This window comes from Aspergillus viridinutans, assembly GCF_018404265.1.
Source record: "Aspergillus viridinutans IFM 47045 DNA, scaffold_5, whole genome shotgun sequence".
NCBI lineage: Eukaryota > Fungi > Ascomycota > Eurotiomycetes > Eurotiales > Aspergillaceae > Aspergillus > Aspergillus viridinutans.
Window position 1 is genome coordinate 795,250 of NW_025091221.1, and position 17,739 is coordinate 812,988.

At 51.0% G+C, this 17,739-nt stretch overlaps 7 protein-coding genes across 7 annotated transcripts; 4 read left to right on the plus strand and 3 right to left on the minus strand.

Annotated features, from left to right (window-relative positions):
* Positions 1–664: 664 nt before the first annotated feature.
* Aspvir_007212 (MCT family MFS transporter) lies at positions 665–2,271 on the plus strand (the record flags this gene model as incomplete). The annotated part of the gene is made up of 2 exons (XM_043270394.1): positions 665–892; positions 943–2,271. 2 exons carry the CDS (start codon positions 665–667, stop codon positions 2,269–2,271), a joined length of 1,557 nt encoding a protein of 518 aa, XP_043126329.1.
* A 234-nt stretch (positions 2,272–2,505) lies between these two features.
* Positions 2,506–5,661, minus strand: Aspvir_007213 (exosome catalytic subunit DIS3; the record flags this gene model as incomplete). The annotated part of the gene is made up of 2 exons (XM_043270395.1): positions 2,506–5,414; positions 5,466–5,661. 2 exons carry the CDS (start codon positions 5,659–5,661, stop codon positions 2,506–2,508), a joined length of 3,105 nt encoding a protein of 1,034 aa, XP_043126330.1.
* Positions 5,662–6,059: 398 nt separating this feature from the next.
* Aspvir_007214 (carbon-nitrogen hydrolase family protein) lies at positions 6,060–7,036 on the plus strand (the record flags this gene model as incomplete). Its single annotated transcript, XM_043270396.1, has 4 exons — positions 6,060–6,122; positions 6,197–6,480; positions 6,536–6,614; positions 6,680–7,036. 4 exons carry the CDS (start codon positions 6,060–6,062, stop codon positions 7,034–7,036), a joined length of 783 nt encoding a protein of 260 aa, XP_043126331.1.
* Positions 7,037–7,413: 377 nt separating this feature from the next.
* Positions 7,414–7,874, minus strand: Aspvir_007215 (uncharacterized protein; the record flags this gene model as incomplete). The annotated part of the gene is made up of 2 exons (XM_043270397.1): positions 7,414–7,501; positions 7,615–7,874. The coding sequence occupies 2 exons, from the start codon at positions 7,872–7,874 to the stop codon at positions 7,414–7,416; spliced, it is 348 nt and encodes a 115-aa protein (XP_043126332.1).
* Positions 7,875–8,521: 647 nt separating this feature from the next.
* Aspvir_007216 (bifunctional ATP-dependent DNA helicase/ssDNA endodeoxyribonuclease DNA2) lies at positions 8,522–13,725 on the plus strand (the record flags this gene model as incomplete). Its single annotated transcript, XM_043270398.1, has 5 exons — positions 8,522–10,117; positions 10,175–10,270; positions 10,326–10,820; positions 10,873–11,134; positions 11,195–13,725. The coding sequence occupies 5 exons, from the start codon at positions 8,522–8,524 to the stop codon at positions 13,723–13,725; spliced, it is 4,980 nt and encodes a 1,659-aa protein (XP_043126333.1).
* A 292-nt stretch (positions 13,726–14,017) lies between these two features.
* Positions 14,018–15,545, minus strand: Aspvir_007217 (ribonuclease P protein subunit p40; the record flags this gene model as incomplete). The annotated part of the gene is made up of 7 exons (XM_043270399.1): positions 14,018–14,246; positions 14,311–14,647; positions 14,697–14,843; positions 14,903–15,004; positions 15,056–15,118; positions 15,191–15,335; positions 15,402–15,545. 7 exons carry the CDS (start codon positions 15,543–15,545, stop codon positions 14,018–14,020), a joined length of 1,167 nt encoding a protein of 388 aa, XP_043126334.1.
* Positions 15,546–16,334: 789 nt separating this feature from the next.
* Aspvir_007218 (WD repeat-containing protein) lies at positions 16,335–17,663 on the plus strand (the record flags this gene model as incomplete). Its single annotated transcript, XM_043270400.1, has 3 exons — positions 16,335–16,450; positions 16,532–16,844; positions 16,962–17,663. 3 exons carry the CDS (start codon positions 16,335–16,337, stop codon positions 17,661–17,663), a joined length of 1,131 nt encoding a protein of 376 aa, XP_043126335.1.
* Between the last annotated feature and the right edge of the window lie 76 nt (positions 17,664–17,739).

Below are 17,739 nucleotides of genomic sequence, written 5' to 3' on the forward strand. Positions count from 1 at the left end.
TACTGCCGAGGGTACACTGTATACATAATCCCGAGGATGAAGGATGATGGACATGACTATGACTGGCGATGTAAAGGAAATGTCTGCCTATCGAGTACAGCATTGTGATGTGAAATCATGCTTGACCAGGTTTCCTCCGAGCCTTGCATTCTGATCCATTCCATCTTTCCCCAGAATCTCACCCCGTCACTCCACGAGTTGATCTCCAACTTCAACTTCCAATCTCCAGAGAGAACAGTCTATCTACAGACTACAGAGAATCCTTGACTCCGCACCGCTTAATCGGCACGGTAGCTGCTGGTTGATCCATGTGCCGTTTACCCAATGATGGCGCTTGGACAGTCGGATAGATCGCCGAAACCGTATATGGCCAAGGAGCCGTTTCTAGAAAGCGTCAAATCGATGACAAACCGTTTTCTTTTTCACTCCTTCTCACCGCAAGAGATAGACTAGACTGAATATATTGTCTTGCTTATATCTCTCTTGCTAAAATCGGTCATGCTGTTCCTCATCACCTCTGGTTCTCTCTTCCTCGAACTACTCATGGGGTCCAAGTTCGGATTCTGCTTGCTGTGCTCCTGATATGTATGATTGGGTCGTGGTGACAAGCATATTCAACTCGAGTCAACCTGCCTCTGCGTAGAATCCACCATTCCAAGTTGCAATGGCAGATAATCCGCCGATCGATATTATTCGTTCAAGAGATCATGACCGAGATCCGGCCGCTGAGGACCCTCTATACAAGCGGGATCATCGACACCGTCTCGATGATTCAACACCAATAGCAGAACCGGACCGCAAAAATTCCCAAGATGTACCGGATGGAGGTTACGGATGGGTCTGTGTCGCTTGTGTATTCTGGATCAATGCGCACACTTGGGGCATCAACAGTGTAAGTACCATCTATGCCAGACGGAATGAGGACTAATCGTTTCTATATAGAGCTACGGTGTCTTCCTTTCTTATTATCTCTCGCATGATGTCTTCCCCAACACTAGTGCGCTGTCGTACGCCTTCACTGGGGGTCTGAGTATCTCCTGCGCGCTCCTCGTTGCCCCTCTGGCCACACATCTGATCCACCTCTTCGGAACGCGGTTCGTCCTCAACCTAGGCGTCTTCTTCGAAACCCTCTCCTTGATTGGATCCTCCTTTGCCACGCAAAAGTGGCATATCTTCCTCAGTCAGGGCGTCTGTTTCGGATGGGGAATGGGTTTCCTGTTCGTTGGTAGCGTGGGGATTACTCCGCAGTGGTTCCAACGGCGAAGAAGTCTTGCAATGGGCATCAACGCCGCCGGCTCAGGACTGGGAGGTCTGATCTGGTCTCTAGCGGTAGGCGCCATGATTCCCCGTCTTGGTCTAGGTTGGACATTCCGGGTCCTCGGCATCATCGCCTGCGTAGTCAACCTGGTCTGCGCCAATCTCCTCCGGGACCGCAACAAGGCCGTCGGCAGCCGCTTCAAAGCCTTCCACCTGCCTCTGCTGAAACGGCCCGAGTTCCTCCTCTTCCTCGGCTGGGGCATCTTGACCATGCTCGGCTACGTCGCGCTTCTCTTCAGCATCGCCAACTTCGCCCTCTCCGTTGGCCTCTCCCCGCACCAGGGCAGCATCGTCAGCGCCTTACTTAACCTCGGCCAAGGACTCGGCCGTCCCTTCGTGGGCATGTTCAGCGATAAGTTTGGTCGCATCAACATCGCCACTTTCCTCTCCTTCCTCTGCGGCCTGTTCTGCCTTGTGATCTGGATCTTTGCCCGCAGCATGGGTCTTGTCTCCTTCTTCGCCGTCCTCGTCGGCAATGTCGCAGGCACATACTGGGCTACCTGTACCCCCGTGGCGGCCGAGATCCTCGGTCTCCGGGACCTTCCCAGCGGCCTCAGCATTACCTGGCTGACGCTCGTGCCTCCGACGACGGTCTCGGAGGCGATCGCCCTATTGCTGCGCGATAACAAGTCCACAGATTCGAAGTACCTGAGGGTGCAGATCTTCACGGGCTTCATGTATATCGCCAGTGCCCTGTGTCTTTGGCTTGTCCGAGGCTGGAAAGTAGGTGACTTGGCTCGCGCCAAGGATGAAGCTATCGCTGCGGTTGACACCCGACAAGCAGGTGATGGTGCGGCTGGGAATGTGCCTTCTGCCGGGCCAACCAAGGATACCGAAACCGAGAAACACGGTCAAGCGGTCGATCCTGCATTCTCCGTGTGTGGGACGTCGAATCTGAACCCCTGGACGCCTGCGACCTTGTTACGTGGGATGGTGGCTTTGAAGCGGGTATGACAATTAACAAAACATGATGCGCAATATCTTTGTTGTTGCCGGGGTCTGTTCGAGTGCACGTTATGATACCCCACATCCAATTTTCAATCCGTCCTTACATCACTCTAAGCCTGGAAGTATTATAGATTTGAGTGATCAAGCAGCCGCGCAAATGTATGTTCGTACCGCTGAACGCCAGTAACCCTATGTCTATGCTTTACATCCGGATATCGTAGTATGGCAAGTTCAAAACTTTTAGTTCCCGGCCCCCAGAATCAGTATCCGCACCCGTCGCTTTCCAGCTCCGCGGCCGCCTTCTTCCTTCACTGAGCTGACATTCACCTTGACTCGCTGGAAGAGCTCGACGGTAAGGCCACGTTCCTTCTCAGGATGTCCCTTCTCGGAGACACGGAGCGTGTACTCCTCGCCGTCAAAATCGCTTTCCCGTCGCAGCAGCAGCTCCCGCCTTTCCTCGACGGACCGGACTGCCGACTCGCCCGGAAGTACGAAATCCTCCAGGCGGACAACGCCTTCAATTCCAAACCGGGGAACGAAGACAACCACGCCGTTCTCAAAGACGCGCATGACGTATCCTTCCTCCTCAATACCCGCATCAACACCATCGGCCGCCGTCTTCTCCCCACGAGCCTTGAGCGCCTGTCCAACGTAGTACTCGATGCTAGCACGGCCGGCGAATTGGGCATTCCGATGCCGGTAGTTGATATTCCGGCAGATGTCCTCGAGCCTGTTGCGTGTCATGACACCCTCAACCTGGGCCCGGCCGTCTTCGCCTTCGTATCCAATCGCAGCTGCGAGCTGTCGGTGGACGAGCAAATCCGCATATCGTCTGATAGGAGAGGTGAAATGTGTGTAGATGGGAGAGGCCAGACCGTAATGGCGGAACTCAGACTCGGCATGCGCACCCGCACAGAAGTATTCCGCAGATGTCATACACCTGGTGGCAAGGATACGGACCAGAGTGTTAAAGAATGGGTTCTCCGCATCGACGCATCGGTCAAGCGAGTCAGCGAGCGCCCGCGAGCTCGACACATCGAGTTCCAGATTGCGTTTCTTCGAGAGCTGGTTGATGAGCTCCTCAAAATTCTGTGGCGGAGGAGTGGCGTGCCGACGTAGCAAAGCAGTCTGGGAAAAGCTATCGTAGATTTTGGCCGCGACAGTGATGTTGGCGTGAAGCATGAACTCCTCAACGAGACTGTTGGTTGCAAGCATTGCCTTCGTCTTGACATCCGTGAGCGGGTCGCCAACTTCGTCGCTGTCCGTCTCGATTCGAACTTCCGGTGACGCAAGATTCAGCGCTCCCGCATCCATTCGCTTCTGACGAAGAATTTTCGATAGACGGAGTAGGGTGCGCATGCTCTGAGTCAGCTCATCCTTTTGCGAAGGGTCGTCGATGCGCATTTGTGCCTGTTCGTAGCTGAAGGCCTCCCGCGAACGAATAACGGACTTTGTGAACTCAGCAGACACAACTTCAGCGTTCGGAGTCATTTCCCAGAGGACGGAGAAGGCGTAGCGCTCGACGTATGGCTTGAGAGAGCAGAGATCCGTGCCGAGAAGATGCGGAAGCATGTCAATACGCTTGTCGACTAGGTAGACTGTCGTTCCACGGACGCTAGCCTCCAGGTCCATGGCATTGTTCGGTTTGACAAAATGCGACACGTCTGCAATATGGACGCCAACTTCAAAATTACCGTTAGGCAAAGGCCGCGCGTGGAGGGCGTCATCAATATCTTGGCATCCAGGAGGATCAATACTGCAGACCAGAATATCCCTCAGATCTCTTCGTCCTTTCCAGCCCACATGTTCTTTGTTGGCAGGAACTTTCCAGTCGTGTCCTTCTGACGGAAGGCAATCCAGAACGGCTTTGGGGAATGGTTTGTACTGCACGTCATACTCAAGAAGTAGGGCTTCCGTCTCTGCTCCTTTGGTCTCTAGTCCTCCTAGAGAGCGAATGAAATGTCCAGTAGGATACCGAGAATCGCGATCCCAGGCGTCAATCGTGACCAAAATCCGCTGGCCCAACAGGTCGCTAGCCTGCCGAGTACGGACCCGGATCTTTGGAATACGTTTATCCATGGGTAAGACAAAAACGTTCTGTTGCCGCCGTCCAGAGCTGGCTGACGCCCCCGTCGAACCTTGATCAACATGTCCGACGTACTGGCGCCAGTTCCGCTTGATGACACCAACAACCTTAGCCGTGGGTTGCGGCCTTCCTTCAGAATTCTTGCCATGCGCCTTCTTGACTTCTTCCTGCAGAGCCTTCCGCTCCTTTTCTGTCACCACCTCTTCATTATCCTCCGCCTCGGGATTATCGTTCCGCGTGACTGCTTCTTCGTCAACAAGCTTTGTGGATGGTGACTTCCACTGATCTTTCGGTAAGACCTCAATAACAACAATGTCCCCTGCAATAGCACGATTGCTATTATCACGACCCAGGATGAGGAGTGGCTTATCAAAAGCTGCGACATTCACAGACCCTTCCAAGTAGTTGTACGGCGAGACATTGAAAACGCCCTGATGCAGTGTGCCAGCTCTCAGTTCGGTCATAATTTTCGACACCGAGTAATACTCCGGATAGAAAAGCTCGCCGCGAGCGCCCTTTGCGTCCCTTGCCTCCCTCGCCTCGCTGATCATGTCAAGTAGCCTGTCGGCATCCTCCAAGCCGGAGACGTAGTCGGACAGCGACAGCGCTGTCACACCTTCTTCCTTTGCTTTGCGGAGATTTTCCTTGTCATCTGTGATAACGACAATAGCTGGTACCGACTTCTCCTTCTTGCCCTTCTTCAGCGTGCTGCGAAGGTGTTCAGAGTACCATTTTGCCACTGCCCGTACTGCTCGGTCATTTCTGTCATTGATGGACTCATTCTGACCTCTTCTCACGTGAGTTTCCAATCTGAACTCATTGAAGAATAGGTAAAACCGTTTTTCGTCCGTCTTAATTAAAGAAAGCAAGCGGTTGTAGAGCGGCAGCGACTGGTTCTTGAGTTCCTCGAGGACCGTCTGAAGAATGATGACGTCGTAGAAAGCTCCCGTATGTTCAAACAGATCCATACCATTCAGCAGCGCGTTTGTATCAGGGACGAGGTAGTGACCGCGAGGGAAAGCGCTCGTGCCAGCGGGTTGCTCTGAGAGGACGAAAGGCGCAACTATCCCACATTAGCAATCAACCTCCGCATACGCCAGGAACTCCAACTTACTATTCCCATTCGCATCTGCCGGCGCGATTGTAGGACATAGCGAACACAACTTGGACGAGCAAGGAATATCTTGTCTCAGATAAAGCTCACGTACAATCTTCTGCACCTTTCCACTTTTCGTGGACCTGACGAAGATTTTGCTGGTGACATTGGCGGCCTGCGGATCAGTGGAAAATTCCCTCCGTAGGCTCTTCATATTTCGTGAAAAGTGATCTGATTCCTGTCAGACCTGGTTTCGCACAGAACACTGTGTATTTCCGAGCCGCACCGCAGTGATTGACGTTTGTGCATGATCTGCTCCGGCGTTGAATCTCGGTCGGCGGAGCTTGGCGGTTTTAGGTAAGCCCCTCTGATATCGCTATCGTACCCGTTATCGATGCTCGGTATCAAGCTAGCATCCTACTACGGTACCCATTACACGTTGTCCCTGGACTGTATATAGACACTTTTCTATCAGAAAGGAATCATAGACTACCCTGTAATATAACAATGGCCATTGCTGTGAGAGCCGAATAACTCCCCAATTTCAGCTCAAAGCTACCTTACTAATGAGAACCACAACAGGCAGTCGGGCAACTATGCTCGACCGCGAGTATGACTTCGAACCTGGCTCAGTGTCAGGTTCTGGTGCGCAAAGCTGTGGCATCTGGTGCTAAAGTATGGTACACTTTACCTCCTCTCTCACGGGAGCTTAGGCGCTCTTGAGACTTTGATAGCCTAATGCTGAACAGGCCTTGTTCCTTCCAGAGGCATCAGACTACATTGCCTCTTCGCCAGCAGAAAGCATATCGCTTGTGCAATCCGTGCAGGACAGCCTGTTTGTGCAGGGACTCCAGCATGAAGCCCGGCAGGCAAGCCTGCATATCAACGTTGGCATACATGAACCGGCGCCGAACGGCAAAGTCAAGAATACTCTGATCTGGATTGATGATAAGGGTATGATTACTCAACGCTACCAGAAGATTCATCTATTCGATGTCGAGATCAAAGACGGGCCGGTCCTCAAGGAGAGCGCGTAAGTAGACCCCAAGTAGAAGCATGCATGCACGGCTCACCTTTGCGGTAATAAGGAGCGTTGAAAAGGGTATGGAAATTCTGCCACCATTCGACACCCCTCTAGGACGTGTTGGTCTCTCTATTTGCTTCGATGTGAGTCTAGTGGCCCAAGTTCCAAAGCGAGGATATCATAATCTTACTTGCTACTTGCTTTACAGCTGCGCTTCCCTGAAATCAGTCTAGCATTAAAGCGTCAGAATGCGCAGATCATTACATATCCATCGGCTTTCACGGTTCAAACAGGACAGGCTCATTGGGAGACATTGCTCCGAGCAAGAGCTATCGAGACACAGGCGTATGTGGTGGCTGCGGCTCAGGCTGGTCCGCACAATGAAAAGCGGAGAAGCTATGGCCATTCAATGATTGTTAATCCATGGGGAGAGATCATGGCGAAACTCAGAGACGAATATCGAGAGCCAGCAGTCGCTACCGCTGAGATTGACCTCAATCTCTTGGAGAAGGTCAGGAGAGAGATGCCCTTATTAAGGAGAACTGACATATATCCAGAGGTATAGAACCTGATTTAATTGCTAAGACATTCAACCCAAGCCCAGTAGATCTTGTGCACGTTAAAGGCTACTCCATAATACCTGCTACGTAATGCTCGTCCCAGGCGTCTTTAAAGGTAACCAACAAACATTGCTCTATCAGGCTTAACGTCTTGTCCCTTGAAAAGATTTCTTTGAGTGACTTCATTTTGAGACTTTCAGAGATACAAGGACGACAAAAATCCCTCTGCGTGGAACAAGAATTGAAGGAGAACAAAGACTTTGAAAAAGCACGTCGTCTAAGTTGGGCTCATACGCCATATGTATCACAGACCAGGTGGTAAGGCGCTTTCATAGCCGATCACTCTATGTACAGTGTACAAGGAAAATCGGGAGTAATGCGATCACTTGTGCTGGACCTTGTCAGGGTCCTCCAGGATGCCTTCGGCCTCCAGCCTTCGTCGGGCCTCCTCCAAAGCCCACGTTTGTATCCTAGAAGACAATCAGTACCTATGATCTCGGAATAACACAAGTCGATACGGTACAGCCGCTCATAAGAAGGGAAAGGCCTCCGATGAATAGCTGGACGCGGGGATGAAACGTACGAGGTATCAGGCTTGAAAATGTATGCAACACCACCAGCGAGCAAACTGCCAATAAATCCGTAGTACCAAATGTTTTCCCATCCTTCCTTCACGTATTTCTGACCTGGCTTGACGCCGAAGAGCCATCCAGTGGGAGGGTCATAGTGATTACCGTGGTCAGCGGCGCGGAGAGTGTTCCGGGTCGAGAAGCCCCTAGTGTTCTGAGGACCGCGGAGAAGGCAGCGAGCACGGAGGGCTTGCGACAAAGGGCGAGCAGACATTGTGATTATTGTGAAGGAAACTGCCAATTTTCCTTTGAAGAGCCGGTTGATAGTTGGAAGGCGACGCTAGGTAGAGGACCCCTGCCAAATATGCTAAGGAGGTACTTCGGAGATCTGTAAAGAATGATATAGACTGGCGACAGTTGCCCTGAGTTCAATTGGACAATAGCTCGATTCGCAGCTGTTGATGAGGCTGCGGTATGTGGAGGGGCGCTTGGGGTCTAGTGGTTGATGTTCCTTGAAGCCGCAAAAGGCCGATGGAGCGGGAGCTTGGAGCCACCACGCTAGTCCCTATTGAGGCAATCTAGACGCTGCTTTTCTGCCTGACATTACAGGCACCAGTATACACCTCAGGCAGGAGCCATCAACGCGCGACGCGTCTCGAGTATCCGCATACCCCATTTCCTCATCGGCGGCAATCATTGTGCTACATCGAGACGATCACCAGCCATGGTCTGGACGAATATTATACTTGGACTTCTGCTTTGATCAGAAAACAACGCGCCTCTATCCAACGTCCTACTTCAATGGTAGACACGACACTCTACTCATTGCTACAGCTCGTGCCAATCTGTTGTTCTTGAAGTCCCAGGCCGACATGAACCGATGTCCTACAGAAAGCTGAAATATCCAACAACTCTTGAGCCATGGCTGGAAACTCGAACTCCTACCCGATATCCTCCAATTCACGTTCCAAGTTGAATGCCTTCCGGTTCGACAACCAACATAAGAACAATGGAGGAAAGTCGCCTACGAAGTCGCTATTAAAGGCAGGTCACGAAGACAAGGAAAACCAAACTTCGTGGTTGAATGGAGTAGTCGAACCATTGCAATCAGAGCCACAAAAAGAAGAGCCTTCTGGCGAACCGAACGAGCCGAAACCAGCCAAGGAGTGTCCTCAGACGCCAGGGAACAGGATACCCCTGGCCGACCTCATTAGCAATGCAGAAGACGCATTTAGCCGAGCACCAGGGCAAGAATACACGCCGGAGGATCATGTCATCTGGCAGCATGTACCTGCGAGCTCGAACCCGGATACACTCTCTCAACCTTCCGCAACGAGAAAGAAACGGCGTCACAGCTCATCCCCCACCAGCTCTCCACTAGGTGCAAGCAAGAAGGGGGAACGGAAACGGTCCTTTGATATGCAATCCTTCCAAGCGCTCCTCAAAACACCGCAGAGCGATCTCGCAACAGACCTGTGGAACAATTACCTGGGCAAGGCTTCGATCAATCCAGAGGAAAGCTTTCCTCCTCCTCGCCTAGCTAACCTTCTCTCGTCTTCACCCCAAACACCTGCCTCGGCCAGCATCAGTAGGGATTCTTCTGGTTTGAGGAGGTCAGTTAGTTGCAATGCGGAGTGGCCCACATCTAAAGCAAAACGGAGAAGGTTGAATGGACAAGAGTTCGGTAGTGGGCGCAACATTTTCTCCCGATCTAAGAGTAATGTACTGGAGTCCGCAAATACGAAATCTTCCAGACTCAACTTTTTGTTGGAAAAAATTGAGAGAAGCTTGCAGAAGCCCTCTGTCGCTCCAGCAGAAATGTCGGATTCGTCACCCGTGCCGAAACGCAAGCAAGTGCGATGGAGCCGATCGAATTCTCCTGTCGAGAGAAAGGCCGCGGCGCAAATTCCAGAGAAAGTCATTGAGTGTGACGACGTGGTTGCTCACTCACTTGTACAACCAAACGGACCCGAAGGCGTAGGAGCCTCTTCATCTGATTTCGGTGATGATGACTTGGATGAGGACTTTCTCACCTTGGCCGAAGCGTCTGAGGACCCATTCCTTGAACCAACCTGGCCCAACAACTATACGAATCCAATGAACATCGAAGCCCCTGACGAATCTACTGTGGAACAGCCTCGACGTCAACTTAGCTCTTTAGGAGACTCGAACCATAACGCAGGAGCTCCTGGTTCGGGCACCCGGGAGTCCAGTGTCCACAAAGCTGTGAACAGTGACGAATTCGACGATGACTTCGACGATATAGAGGATATTCTTGCCGAATGCGATGGAACCGCAGGCTTGACTCCTCCAGGACCAAAAGCGTCAGCGAAGCAGTCGGCTAACGAACAACCTCGTATAAAACCGAATACGAAACGACCATCTGAAACAGAAGGATTTTACGACATTTCTAAGGGGAGTTTGGAAACATCCTCTGGTGACGAGTTTGATGATGACGACTTTGACGTGGAGGCTATCGAGCAGTCTATGGAGCCAGGTAGAAATGGATCAGTCAACGTTTGTCGCTCTTAGTTGGTACTTTCCATAGGATTTTGCTAAATACATCAGAGCTAGAACCTTACAGACCGGCAAGCTGTCAAACGATATTTGATTGTTGATATTGCAGAGAATACGTATATCACTCAAAAAGGTCGCACTCAGCCAGAGCAGGTTTGTTGTGACCAAACCCATCAGATATGCCGTTGCTGGCTAACAAATCGGATAGGTGCTGTTGGTTCAGGATGAAAAGACCAAGAACAAAAAGGCAGTAATCTTGCGAGAGTCTTGGTTCGACAGCCCATGCAGTAAGGGTGCATATATCCACCTGACCGGCGATTTCGATGCAACAGGGCAATGCATTGTCGATGATGCCCATAATATGATTATACTTCATCCAGACCATCTGATATCCGCGACCGTCGTCGCAGACTCTATCAGTTGCCAGCGAAGAGCAGTTCTCCAGGACCGTATCAAGAATTCAAGCGACGTTAGCAAGCCTCAGGTGTTCGGAAATATCTTTCACGAGCTCTTTCAGGAAGCTATGAAAGTCAACAAATGGGACCTGGGTTCTTTGAGGGCTTTAGTAGAAGCTATTCTTGTCAGACATGTCGAAGACTTATACTTGATCCAAATGAGCATTCCGGAAGCCGTCGAGTATATGATGAGCAGAGTCCCAGCTTTGAAAGCCTGGGCAGAGGTCTTTCTTCGAACTACTCCGAGTGTAAGTGCACTCTGCAGGCGTTGGGATGCTTGGTGATTAATCGCTACTCCAGGCCGAATCTGTTGTTGAAGACCGGCATAGCTCCAAGGTCAATCTGAGCATCAATAAGCTGCTTGAGGTGGAGGAACACATATGGTCCCCGATGTATGGGCTCAAAGGCAATATTGATGCTACAGTCCAAGTTGCATGCAATGACGGGGAGGGCAACAGAAATCTGGTTGTCCCTCTGGAGCTCAAGACGGGCAACAGAGACACAAATCAGGCACACAGGGCTCAGACTGCCCTTTATACCTTGTTGCTTTCTGATCGCTACGGTGAGTTTTTCAGCCTCAGTTATGCTCCGTACCTTGTCTCACTGATGCTACTCTTTCAAGACGTTGACGTAACCTTCGGTCTGCTCTACTATCTCGAGATATCGAAGATATTCCGCGTCCGTGGTGTCAGACATGAGCTCTTGCAAATGATCCAGGAACGTAACCGCCTGGCGGGTTTTGTCCGTGAAAGACACCAACTTCCACCGATGGTTAAGAAACCGGGAATGTGCAACAGATGTTACTCAAAGACGCCTTGCTTGATCTATCATAAGCTTGCGGACGACGGAGATGGCGAAACCAGCGGACTTGGCGATGAATTCGTCAAGGCTATGGACTATTTGACGCCCCAGCATCGAGACTTTTTTAAAAAATGGGACGATTTGCTGACGAAGGAGGAACAGAGCATGATGCGATTCAAGCGAGAACTCTGGACCTTGTTGAGCAGTGAGCGAGAAGCTCTCGGGCGTTGCTTCGGCAATGTCGTGATACAACCAGGGTCCGCATACGAAGACAAAGAGAGCACAAAGATCAATCGCTTTAGATATACCTTTGTCAAGAAGCATTCCTTGCCTTCGTTCTCTTTCACTGAGTCGCAGCTGACAGTGGGAGAGCCGATCGTTGTATCCGATGAGAAGGGTCACTTCGCGCTCGCCAATGGATACGTTGTGCAAGTCAGCCCAAAGCACATAATGGTCGCAGTCGATCGGAGATTGCACAATACGAGAACAAAGACAAAGGGATTTGATGCTAAGAAGAACCAATCATTCCGAGGCATCATGGAAGTACTGGAAGATAGCTCCTTCCCTTCAACTACTTCTAACGACCCGGAGGAGGAGATTGTTTACCGGCTGGATAAGGACGAATTCAGCAATGGCATGGCAATCGTTCGAAACAATCTCATTTCCATGATGGAAAAGGACCTATTTCAAGCGAATCGACTCAGAAAGCTTATTGTTGAGGGAGAAACACCCATTTTCAAGCCCTCACCATCAGCTTTTCCGTTGTCTGACTCCGCCAAAGCAAGCCTAAATGTCGATCAGAAAAGAGCCATAGACAAGGTCATGAGTGCGCGAGATTATGCACTCGTCCTTGGTATGCCCGGCACAGGAAAGACGACAACCATTGCCCATATCATTCGAGCATTGGTGGCACAAGGAAAGAGTGTTCTCCTGACCTCCTACACGCACACCGCAGTCGATAATATCCTACTGAAGATCCGAGACGATAATTTCCGCATTCTGCGGATAGGAGCTACTGCAAAGGTGCATCCTGAAGTACAGCAATTTGTCGATCTTGCAGCAGTCCCTAAATCCACGGTCGAAGAGTTGAAAGCAGCCTATGAAGAGTCACAAGTAGTCGCGACGACTTGTCTTGGGGTCAACCACAATATCTTCAATAGACGCATATTCGACTATTGCATTGTTGACGAGGCCTCGCAAATCACTCTTCCGGTATGTTTAGGGCCGATTCGAATGGCGCGAACATTCATTCTCGTCGGGGACCATTACCAATTGCCACCTTTGGTGCAAAACAAGGAAGCCCAAGATGGAGGACTCGATGTCAGCCTCTTCAAGCTCCTTTCCGACGCGCATCCTGAGTCGGTGGTCAATCTTGAGCACCAATATCGCATGTGCGAGGATATTATGGTCCTTTCCAACAATCTTATCTACTCGGGGCGTTTGAAATGTGGAACTCCTGCGGTTGCATCGCGCTCCTTGGATCTGCCCAACATTGCCGGTCTCAAGTTGCATCATATCAACCAACTACCGCAATCACCGAATCAACGGCAATTTTGTTTGGGGACGAACCAAGGCCGCTGCTGGTTACGGGACGTGCTTGATCCGTCTGCAAAGAACCGTTTCATCAACACAGACACGCTTGCGATTCCAGCCCGAGACGTGGCAAACGGCGCCATGATTGTAAATCCAACTGAGTCTTCTATTTGCGCACAGCTCGTAGAGTCATTGGTTTCGTGCGGTATCCCAGCACGTAACATTGGCGTTATCACATTCTACCGCAGCCAGCTCTCCCTATTGAAGCAGAATCTTCGTCGATTCCTACCCGAGCTTGAGATGCATACAGCCGACAAATTTCAAGGCCGAGATAAGGAAGTCGTGATACTAAGCTGTGTTCGAAGCAACGCCGACAATAATGTTGGCGATCTTCTGCGAGACTGGAGACGGATCAACGTCGCCTTTACGCGCGCGCGGACAAAGCTGCTCGTTGTTGGAAGCAAGAGCACTCTCCGAAACGGAAATGATCTACTCCGCAAATACATAAGCATGGTGGAAGAACGAAGATGGGTATATGATTTGCCCAAAGGTGCTTTGGAAAGCCACATCTTCGACTGCGACGTGAGCTTTACTCCATCACTCGATGCAGACAAATCATCATCCAAGGGGAGCAGAAGACCCGCAAAGACTTCTCCTTCGCCAAAGGCATCCCGCAATCCTCTCAGCCCGATACAAGGCCAACAAACGCTTCGAGGTCTCAAGAAACCCGCTAAGAGAGGGGCCAAGCTTCTAAGTGGGACTAAGGTCATTGGGAATAGACCTGTGTTACAGGACGTGGTAAATGAACTCTTTGGTTAATGACTCGCGGAGTTGGTGCGCCTATGGATGACTTTTCTCGTTGTTGCTTCGTCGCTCTTGAGTTTTGTATAAACGTTTTACCTTTGGTTAACTGTCTTCCTTCACCGAGTTGGGGCGATAAACCGGATCTCATGGAGGTTTCTGATTCTTGCAGGCTTTCTTTTGGATAATACCACAACCTTGACTTAAACGATAGTATAGCTTGGACAATAATGAATAAAACTGTCGTTAAGGCTTGCGCCATTTGTTACGAAAAGAAGGGAAGCTTCTGTGGAATATATTCATTGTAGTATTACACGACTGACGCTCCCACGTATTCCCAGCAAATACAAGTACGACTGGTTTTGGTAGGAGTGTCTGCTCCTCCTTCTTGATTGACCTGAGGACTGTCAGTGCGTTCGGATCGTGGCAACAACATGACCGTATATCCATCCTTCGCTTCCACAGCTTCCCTTCCCAGTGCACTTGACGAGAGTGCAAACCATGTTGATGCCGGCGAGGATTTTGAGGCGGTCTCACGCCTAGTAGGCAACCGAGTCAGCAGAGCCGTTACAGTTCTGGCGAATATGGCAGAAGAGGACTTACAGCACACTGATGAACAGATCTAAAATCCAGCTGGCGGTGACGAAACCGTGCCATTTCAGGGAGACTAGATTGGTGGATCTGAGAGGTCCGTCATCTGGGACGCTGTAGCGGCTTAGGTATGGGTCGATGTTGTCGTCTTTTGATACCCGCGGAGACCCGAGGGCTACCATTGCCAGCCATTCAGAAAGATTCTCAGAATCCTCTTTCAAGATATGCTCTGAGGATGCTTCCGTGAAGGTCGTCTCGCAGAAAGAGGGAGCGATGATATTGGGGTAGTGGGTACGGGAGACATCACAGTCGATGATTTGTGGATGATTGCCTTTGAGGGTGGGATCTCCTTAGCTTTTGTCAGTTCTACTATATTTGTCATGAGATTTAGGCCGTACCTTTGGAGATTCCGTTGGCGCCTGGTGCCAGGTCGTAAAAAAGCCAGGCTACGGAGTGGTCAAGAACGTTTTTGAATGCCCAGACGATTCTGTCAAACCCTTTCTTGCCGTGCAGCATAGAAGGCAGCCGCAGATTGATTTCGACAACTAGTGATTCGTTTCATTAGTTTCTGAGCGAGGATGGGATGATGACGGGTCTGACGTACGATATCGCTCTTTGGCATGTTTCCTTCCCCCGCTGCGGATGGGTTTCCCTGTCAGTCCTGTCCGTTCGTAGACCTCCTTGCCGAGCTCTAATTTCAAGATCCCTGAAGCATTGTCAGTCCGGATCTAGTGCGCATCTTCCTAAGTGAACGTACCATCTTTGAGCGTGTAAACGTTGTCTGAGCCTGACCGCCCCTCGGATATCATGAGGATATTGCCTGAGAGAGAGGTTAGAACCATTGGAGATCGCTTTGCGCAGGGGTCATGAAAGACAAAAAAGAATGGTGTACCAGTCTTGATGTACGTATTAAAGAAGTCTCCTTCAAGCAGTGCAGAAGGAGACATGAATACCCTCGCATATCGAAGCTTTTGGACTTTCGCATCCAACGAGCCCTTTATGCTTGAATAGACCTCTTCTGGGAGTATGACCTCTACCTGTTTCCAACGATTAGTTCACCATCACTCAGGAGTCCAAAGGAGTTCTTTATTTCTTGAAATTACCGAGTGCACAAATGGATGGTTCACGATGGCTGAAAAGGGTGACTTTTTTGTCGGTGGCTGCTTAGGGTCGACAAACGCAGGCAATTGCGCTATGGTGGTGAAGCACTTTTCACGCCTGGACGCATCGTCGTCGAAGTCCAGCATAATAGGATAATCCCCTGCCAATATGTTCAAGATGTACGTTTGGAATTCTATCAGAGTATAGTCCGACTTGAGATGAACTTGGAATGGCGCTTTATGCCTGGTATACTTTGAAAATGTGTTGTCGTTCTGCCGTTTGGGTCGGAAAAGTGTGATTTGTAGATAGAGCTTGCGGACCGGAAACTTCTTCAGCCCTACAAGGCTGTCCTTTGGAGCATACAGCTATCCAGATTTGGTCTTTTGGTTTATCGTTCTAAGTCCATGCCATAGAAAGCTGGATAGTAAAATGATCTCCATTGTCTGAATGGATACGGTATGAGTCGCACGTTTAGTACTCAAATATTCCTATGCCCGGCAACATACTTCCAACAAACAGAACCCTCTTTGCAGCTGATCATCGAGGTGGCCCCATATGAATCTTATGCAGCAGATGTGATCATGGGCCTCAAGTAATTAATTGATTATTGCATGGATCGCGCTCAACTTCATAAGAGAGGAAGAAGCGTGTTATACATGTTTGTGCCTGAGGCATACATCCTACCTTTGCCTGATAACAAGTGCAACGGACGCATTATCGATTGTTCTCCAACTTGTCATGCGCCCTTACCGAGCAATCCTCTGCAATTGACCCCGCTATCAATATTAGTCCAGTCTCGTATATATTTTGGGCTTCTCTTGCTGCTCGCGCGGGCCAATTCCTAATAACACGAACCACAGCCCTTCGGGGCATGCATGTGGGTTTCCACTGCTCTCCGCAGTCGCACGCAGTTCTGCCCGCAGCAATAGCGAGCGATGGCTCCTCCACCACGACGAAATCTCCTGCCAAAGGAGCGATTCGCATTCGCGTTCGGTAGCCTCAAGACTCAAAGCTATCATGACCCCATTGCAAGGGGTCCCGGGTCCCACACGTGCGTCTCCATCTTCGTCCGCTTGGTGACCTCACCTTCAGAACCTCCGAGCTGACCGCGATTGTTGTGTCTCTGCCACAGTATCCGCACGATAGCGTGGAATCCTACCGGGCAGCTCATCGCTACAGGCTCGGCCGATCGAACCCTTCGCATCTGGAACCCCGAGCGCCCAGCAGTCAAATACTCGACCGAACTGCGCGGCCATTCCGCGGGCATCGAGAAAGTGTTGTTTAACCCGGTTAGAGACTCCGAGCTGGCAAGTTGCTCGACGGATGGTACCGTCAGGTTCTGGGATGTGCGATCGAAGACGTGTGTAAGCCGTCTCGATGTCGGCGGAGAGGCATTCACAATGTCGTGGTCGGCGGATGGGAGGGTCCTTATGGTGGGAAGAAAGGTGTGTTGAAAAAACCATGGATTAGACTTGGGACTTCAGAATTCTTAAACGTGGACCCGGAACATGAGCCATGAGAAGCGACGTATCGAAAAGTGACTGACTTTTCCCGGATCCCAGGACGACACCTTGATCCCCATATCGATAGAATCGCCCTCTTCACCATATATTCTCACAGACGGCGTCACCCACCTTCCCCCTGCATCATCACCGAATTCAAAAGAAGGAACGACAACCTACACCGCACTAGAATCCCATCCACAGCCTGTACAGACCAATGCAACGACCTTCTCCCACCACATCCCCACGCCCCCCTCTCCCGACCTGCATCTCTTCGCCACAACAGGCGAAGGCACCGTCAAGATCATGTCGTACCCGTCCTTCGACGTCCTCCACACACTTCACGCACACACATCCGCATGCCTCTCTATAGCCCTCGCGCCTACAGGCCGGTACCTCGCCGTCGGCGGCAGCGACGCCCTGATCTCGCTCTGGGATACAACGGACTGGATCTGCCGGCGCACAGTCTCGAGTAACAACGGGGGTGCCATCCGCGGCGTGAGCTGGAGCTTCGATGGGCGTTTTGTCTGCGGCGCCTGCGACGAGGTAGGCTGTGGCGGGAACGGTCTGGAGATCTTCCATGCCGAAACGGGAGAGAGCGTCTACACAGTTCCTACGGGTGGCAGCAGTGCTTCCGGCATACCGACTGTTGCGTGGCATCCCTCGCGTTACTGGCTCGCGTATTCGACCACGGCTGACGGGCCCGGAAGTGCGGGTGCCGGAGGACTGAAGATCGTCGGTGCGGCTGGTGGCAGCTTATGAGGCTTAGTTATTATATGCTATTGAGCTTCCTCAGCCTTGCTCGCCGCACTGTAGTATGTACTAGGTTTGGAAGATT